Raw genomic sequence first — 7,797 nt, 5'->3', positions numbered from 1 at the left:
TTGTGTGCTCCCTCCTTATAATCAACTGCCGCACCTATCTAGTCTTGAGCTAAAGCATCCAAACAGAAGCGCTCCCTTGCACTCTCCCACACACACATATATAGACGCACTGAAAATGCCGCTGGTACTCACACATCCACGTACGAGGCAACTGCCCATACTCTGCGCTTCGTCGTTGCTACTCCTCTGCGCACTACTCGTTCAGGGCTCACCCACACCCAACACAGAAGCGTCCAGTACTGTTAATCATACAACAGCCGACAGCAATAACTACAACTGCCCTGCAGACTGTGAATGCGTACTGGCGCAGCATACACACTCGCCTTTCCTGCACGCCAAATGTTCCAGCTTGGAGGGTTTGCGTTCCTACGAAGCCAAAGAAGATTCACTGCCCATACATTCGCTGGATCTGTCATATTTGAATTTGAAACGGTTGTCACATCCGCTGGAGAAACTGCCCGATGTGACATCAATTGATCTGTCACACAATGAGCTGCACGAAATTGGTCACCTTGGACGACGCATTAAGAAGTTGAACCTCAAGCACAACCGCATTACATCGAGCAAGTTGGCTAAGTTGCCAGCACATTTGCAGGTTTTGAATCTGCAACATAATGACATCACCAGCCTGCCACTGGAATTTACACGGCTTTCGAATTTGGTGACACTCGAGTTGAGCCACAACCAGATCAACTGCTCTTGCGAAACTCTGGAGGTGCGCAACTGGCTTCAGGAGCGTCATGTGTTCATGGAACACGCCGTCACATGTACGTATCCGACCGAGGCTAAAGGCAAGCCATGGTTGCAGGTCAAACAGTCGGACATTTGTGCGCACGAAAAAAACGGTCGTGACGAGGAAGACAATGAACTGATGATGGGCGACCAGCCGATCGAGGGCTCGGGCGATCTGGACGATGAAGATGAGTTGGGAAAGGCATTTATACCCATCGATAAGGCGAGCACAGCCAAGACGAGCTCGGTACAATTGGACACAGTTGAAGGCTCCGGCGATTTGAGTGACATAAATGCGCCAGTCAATTTAGCTATGACAACTGTTGTGCCTGATATAGAGGACTCGGAAGAACATTCTACAACTGATGCGCCACATCTAGCGATTGAGCAGGCGGAAGAAGAGGAAGATGGTTCTGGTAGCGGTGCTGGTCCATTGATAATACCCAACATAGCACGCGGTCCTCTCTTTACCGATGATTTCGAGGCACCCGATGAGGATGACACCGATGACGCTTTCGACAACAAACCCGTTGAACAACCCGCACCAGAAGAGGATGTGGAGGAAGACAAGGAGGAGGAGGAAGAGGAGGTGCACAGAAATGGAGCAGATATCTTCGGTGCCGGTATGGGAATATTCGACACTAGTGGTTTTGAAGAGGAAAAAACTGAAGCACACGCAGACGACAAAGCTCTTGAACCGGTAACCGAAGACGCCATTGTTCCAGCTGTGCAACAAAATGCTGAATCGGAGGGTGTGTTCGGTGTAAACACTGAGGGACCTACCAGCGGCGAAGCTAGCCCCATTTTAACCGCAAATGTATCCAACGATTCAAAGGACGATAGCAATGCCACCTACTTTTTGCTGGGTGTGCTCGGTTTAATTGTTGTCGGCTTGATACTCTATGTGGGCATCAAGCGCTGCAAACACAACCATAATGCCGCGCACGATGCGGAAAACCCACGCCAAACCGAATTGCTCGACATGGACAAGAAGAACTTAGGCAAACCATTGCGCAACGGCAACGAACATTCACCACTCATTGGTGACCAAACCAAATCGGATCACGCGAAACCGATTAATGGCACCGGCCAGAAGAAACCCTACGACGCCAACGATGTCAAAGACGGACCCAACCAACAACAGCCATTGTTGAACGGCAATAATGGCACCGGCCCCGGTGATCATGTGACCAAAGAGAGCGCACCACCGGCCACAGAAGCAGCTGCACCACACGATTATCATCCCATCACACCACGTTACCCCACACCGAAGTCGCCACGTGCCTCCAAGTATGCACAATACCCACAAGCGGGTGCCGAGCACAATAACAACAATGACGATAGTTATCTGCCTTCGTCGCCGAAATCAGGACGCTACTCTCCCGTCTATTCACCAGAAACGGGACGTGTTAAAATCAAACTAACCGAAACACCTCGTCCCAAAACGCCCATGTTGGTGACACGCAGCAAATCGAATGCGGGCGATATCATAACGACGCCTGTGTTGGCGACGAACGGCATCGACAACAGTCTTAGTGTACCCGGCGTGCATGCGCCCACAACGACGCTGGTGAATGGCCACTAAGCGGTGTGGCGTAAAGTGGTGCGGTGCGGTGCGGCGGTGCGATGCAGCGCTAAGCAGTGAGGCGGAAGGTTAGGGATTGATGCAGTCATACTGGGGCTAAATACGAGTGCTGTGCCGTGTGCGTCTAATCGGTGCTAACGAACTAGAAATAATAAAATCAATTTAAAAGAACAAAATTTTTCAAAAAATAAAAAACAAAGTGTAAAATGTGAAACTAATTACATGGGTACTATATCGGAAGACAACTGTAAGAGAAACTGTATAGCTTAGAATTTGTAAAATGTGTCAAGCAGTCGATAAGTTTTAATTTACACTCCGGTGGTTAGCCAATATTAAAGGACAAGTTTACAGAGATGTTTATACGTTTTTGGATGAGGGCTGAGCTTTCTGAGCTTTGTATCTTTAACTATCATAACAGTTTTAAACAGATTTTTAATGAGACGTTTTAAAATAAGATTACGTAGAAAGTTTTTACCGTTATGAGAGATTTTCCCATTAAAAAATTTTATTGAAAATACTTATCAAAGAAGCAATGCAAATGTGCCAAGAAAATGTGCCTTAAAGAATGAGACATATTTTTTGTAAAAGAAAGTAAGCACTGTATTTATACAGACCAGACCAAAAGAACACCAACAAAGTGACCAAAGCACTAATTTGTTTTAAGAGAAGCATGCCGCTTTTATTTACGTACATATCACAGTGCGACAAAAACGAAAAAATTTCAAAACACATGAAGCGATCAATATGTAGTATGTAAAAGTATTCGCGAAATTAGGGGCAAAATATAGTAAAACTGCGTTTTTAGTTTTCTCCCTCAGATTTTTTTATATTTCTTTTAACGACTTTGATTTTTAAAAGATATGATTTATTCAAATAATTATAAAAAAAGAATCAGTGCATTGTAGAGTAGCAATATGCATATGTATGAAAGTACCAAATAAGGGAGAAAATTCTATAGAATTTTAAAAATTACATTTTTGGTTCACAAGAACGCATAGGTGTTGAAAATGTCTTTTAAATATTTTTTCTTATCCAAAACAAATAAAATTATGAGCTCAATTTAATCGAATTTTTTTTTCAAAAATAAATATTTGAAATTTTCAAGGATATTCAAGGATAACACTTAAAAATGCGCACCAGAAAATTTTATTGTTTTCGATTCCGTAGAATTTTCTGTTTTATTCGTCACCCATATTGTTATTGTACAATGCTCTGAATGTTTTAAACAGTCTTTTTTTAATAAATCATATTTTTGAAATCAAAGTCCTTTTAACAAATTCTGACGTCAGAGAGAAAAACTAAAAACGCAGTTTTATTATATTTGGCCCTTAATTTCGCATGTATACTGTAAAATTTATTGTCGCACAGTGTATTAGGAGGGTTCCTGTGTACATTAGAGTGGTGCAATTTTTGTATGGGAAAAAATTTCATCGTGGAAAACGGAGCACTCCTTTAATTTTTCCATTTTGATATTTATAATATCTATAACGACTTTCAATTTTCTACTGTTACCAATACAGGATGCTCAATGATCTTGAATTGCGCTACTGGACCGCTTTGAAATTGACAAAAATATATGTGATTTTTGAGTTTTGTGCCAGCACCTCTTTCGGCAAGAGGAAAAATTTTGCAAGGTGCCCCAAACCATCAAGAATTTTTTTTTATCACTCTAATGTACATACACCAAAACTAAAAAAAAATGAATTTTCATTAATAATTTTCAACTTTGTTTCTCTTTGAGAAAGAACTTTTATAAAAAAGCACAAGAGTGAAATTGGTGCACAATGGGACTTATGCGCAAATTTTGTTTATGAGAGAAATCATGCGTAAATATATGTATATAGAAAAAATTAAGGACAGTAATGCGTACACAGTAACCGCAATTCAATGAAAGATTTGGTTTTAAACGAACAATTTTTTTTTTAGACTCTTACCACTCAAATGTTATCTCAAAGTTTAGGTTTCTCTCAAATTTTTGCGCTAAACTTTATATATTCTTTCCTCATAAGCCCCTTGTATGCCAAGGTAAAAGCACTCCGATATGGTTGCGATAGGGTCCCCAGAGATCCTTCAAACCCTACCTTACTAAGGTGCCTAACTGCTGCGTTAAACAAAAAAAAAAAAATAGCCAGCCAACTGTTGAAGACAAAACTAACGAAATGCGAGTTAGAAAAGCAACAATATAATGTGATAGGTTAATTATACATACATGCATACATATGTATTTATACATACATAAATTATTTAAATAAAAAAAAGCATAAAATTTTAATTTTGCGTATTCTTTAAACGTAAACACACTTTGTAATAAAAACATACAAACATATGCATATTTATACGTACCATTGTATAAAGAGTGTAAAAAGATATTGTGAATTTTTTCTATTTAGTGTAATAACAAATTAATTAATTAAAAAGTTACGACCTATGCAAAAAAAAAAATCTAACAGCCAATTTCACTAAAGCAATTTAAGTAAAAAATTATTTTACTTTTTTTTTTTTGAATTGTACATGGAAATTGACAGAAAATAAGAAATCATTTTCCATTTAAATTGCTGATGAAAGCGGCGGTTAATATTTATATTTAGATAAATATGGATGTACGTACATACATTCATGTGTACGCAAATATTTTATATGTATGTATTTTTCGAAGTTGTTTTTGAAAAGCGTATATTGTCGCTTAAGTTTTCTAAGGAGCTATTCGCATAGAAAAGAAATTTAAAAATTTTAATAACAAAAAGTAACTTTAAGCGAATTTTTAATATTTTAGGACGGAAAAAATGTACATGATAAAAGAAAAAATTAATACAAACATACATTGGGCGTAAAATAAATCGATAACTTAGCGAAGGAGGAACAGTTTATTTATTTAATATTATTTTGTTTTTTTTTTCTTAATTAAAAAGCTGATTTTAAATTAAAAAGTAGTTTGAATGTATTCAACTTTACACTTACATACCTAGTTGTAACCAGTTGTTTTACTTTTATTTATATAATGTTACATTCTGATTCCTTTTAAATTTAGAGCACAATGCAGTTTTTTTTTATTCAAATAAAAAATAGTTTGTGCGTAATTTAAATTGTATTTAATGTAATTTTAGCGTAATACCAAAGTTATCTTATGTTTTAAACAAAATACCAATTTTTTCTTCAAAATTTTTTGTTTCCAATTTTTATTAGATGCTATATAGCTTTGTATGTAAGCACTTTTTTCTCCGCCATTTTCTTTGTAGCTTAAGTATTATAATTTACTTAATTGCTAAGATTCGAAATACACGCATATGTAAGTATGTATATTTCTGGCTACATAACTAATCTTGTGGCAGAGTATCGGTTAAATGGAAAATAATTTTATTATCAAATAATCCTCGTGAAAAAATTTACCTAAGCTGCCTGTTCATGAAGCATAAAAGCCTTGCAAAAATTGAAAAAAAAACTGCTTGTTTAAAAAGCATAATGCCTTATATAAAACATATACATATATGTGTATGGAAATACATACATATATATGTACATACACACATGTGTACAACACAAATTATAAAATTCACGCCTGTAATAATATTAAAGTAGCAAACTACATTATTCTGATTTATGCAAAAATTTATTTCCGAAACTATTAGATTTAATGCGTTAAAGATAAAAGAGATCCTATTATGAACTTATCTTGTATAAAAATACTTTTATTTAAGTCTACTGTATTTCTAAAAATTTATTTAATTTAATAAAAACTATGTACATTATAAACATGTAAACAAAACAAAAAAGAAAAGTTTTTAAATCGCTTGTTCCAAATTCTAAATATTTCGTTTCATTTACATTTTGTTCCGTTCTGATTCCAAATTGTTTCGTCTCTTCCGTCATTTCATTCCGTATTCCAAAAGATTTGGTTTCATTCCCATTGTGTTCCCAACAAGTTCCAAAATATTTAATTTTGTTCAGTTCCGATTCCAAAAGTTTTGTTTCCATTTTGCCCCGTTTCGTAGCCAAATGGTTTCGTAGTATGTTCTGTTCCGATTCCATTCGCTTATGTTGCAATTCCAAAATGATTCGTGTTAATATTATTTGTTCCATTTCATCCAATTTGCTCTAATCTAATTTTTCGATAAAATTCCAATTCCATACACATTGCGATTTCCATTCAATTTTTTAAGTTTGCTTTCCAAATTTATAGCTTATTATGGTTAATTTCTTTGAAAAAAACGCATTGAAAATTAAATCCGTTTAGTTTTCATTACTCAATCCTAGTTTCGTTTCCATTTGGTTCCGTTTCGTTTCTTCTTGTTTTTGTTCCAATTCCAAAATAATTCGTCTCAATATCATTTTGTTCCGATTGCAAAAGTTTTCGTTTCGTTCCGTTTCTAAAGTGTTAGCTTTGCCCCGTTTCGTTTCCAAATAGTTTCGTTTAATTCCCATTTTGTTCCGTTTTTGTTTCTTTCATTACTAAAACCTTTTTTCATTTCCATTTTGTGACGTTCCGCTTCCACTTGTTTCTGTTCTGTTCTGTCGCATTTTATCCAATTTGCGATTAAATTCAAATTCCATACACAATTGCGAATTCGTTTCACTTTTGTATTGTTTCTTTTAAAATTTTTAAATTTCTTGCTTATTTTGTTAATTTCTTTGAAAAGTTGATAAAAAAAAACTCAATCAGTGTGCTATTCATTACCCAATATTCGTTTCATTTCCATTTTGTTCCGTTCTGCTTCCACTTGTTTCTGTTCCAACTTCAAAATGATGCGTGTCAATAATGTTAAATTTCTAATTCCACACACATTTACGGTTTCGTTTCAATTTTGTATAAGTTTGTGTACTTCCTAATTTGTTCCGTTGTCCATTGGTTTCGTTTCATTTCCATTTTTTCCGTGCTGATTCCGTTTGTTTTTGTTCCACTTGCAAAATCACCTGTCTCAATCTCATTTTATTCCTTTTCATACAACCATTAAAATCGCTAAAAATTCAATCAATGTTCCATATACATTTGCGATTTCGCTTCAATTTTGTAATGTTTCTTTTTCAAATTTTTAAATTTCTAGCTTGTTTTGTTAAATTTTTTGAAAAAAATTCTTTTAATTCTTTAATAAAAAATTTCTGACCACCCTAATCGAGTTGCTCCCAAAAATCGTTTGTAGAAAACACCGTTTCCACCAGGCGAACAAAATCAGCCGCAGGCCGCCAAGCTGTTAAATTTAGCACTGACAACAATCAAGACAAACGTCTCGTTGCGTGCCATCTGTGAACTGACTATGACGATGTTAGCAATTGTACGAACCCCATCAAACCGTTCCCAGGCATCTGCAAGAATTTAAAATGGGTTATGCGTTGTAGCCGAATAGAGCGCCACCTAGCAGTTCACTACGAGAACGTACGTTAATGCAGTCACAAACCATAAAAACTGTTCCTATTTGTTTTTCAAATTTGCGGAAACCTTTACATCATGCCAGCCAGAGGTAAATTTGCGCAGTTTCAAGTTAATC

The 7,797-nt window shown here is 36.1% G+C and overlaps 1 protein-coding gene across 1 annotated transcript; it reads left to right on the top strand.

Annotated features, from left to right (window-relative positions):
• The first annotated feature begins 6 nt into the window (after window positions 1-6).
• LOC118743064 (protein windpipe) lies at window positions 7-2,535 on the top strand. The gene has a single exon (XM_036475545.1). The coding sequence runs from the start codon at window positions 116-118 to the stop codon at window positions 2,315-2,317; it is 2,202 nt and encodes a 733-aa protein (XP_036331438.1). The 5' UTR covers window positions 7-115; the 3' UTR covers window positions 2,318-2,535.
• The last annotated feature ends 5,262 nt before the right edge of the window (window positions 2,536-7,797 follow it).

Source organism: Rhagoletis pomonella, unplaced genomic scaffold, assembly GCF_013731165.1.
Source record: "Rhagoletis pomonella isolate Grant_MI unplaced genomic scaffold, Rhpom_1.0 Rhpom_scaffold_00007, whole genome shotgun sequence".
Lineage (NCBI taxonomy): Eukaryota > Metazoa > Arthropoda > Insecta > Diptera > Tephritidae > Rhagoletis > Rhagoletis pomonella.
The sequence above is the reverse complement of the archived record's forward strand: the minus strand, read 5'-3'. Positions and strand labels throughout refer to the sequence as shown.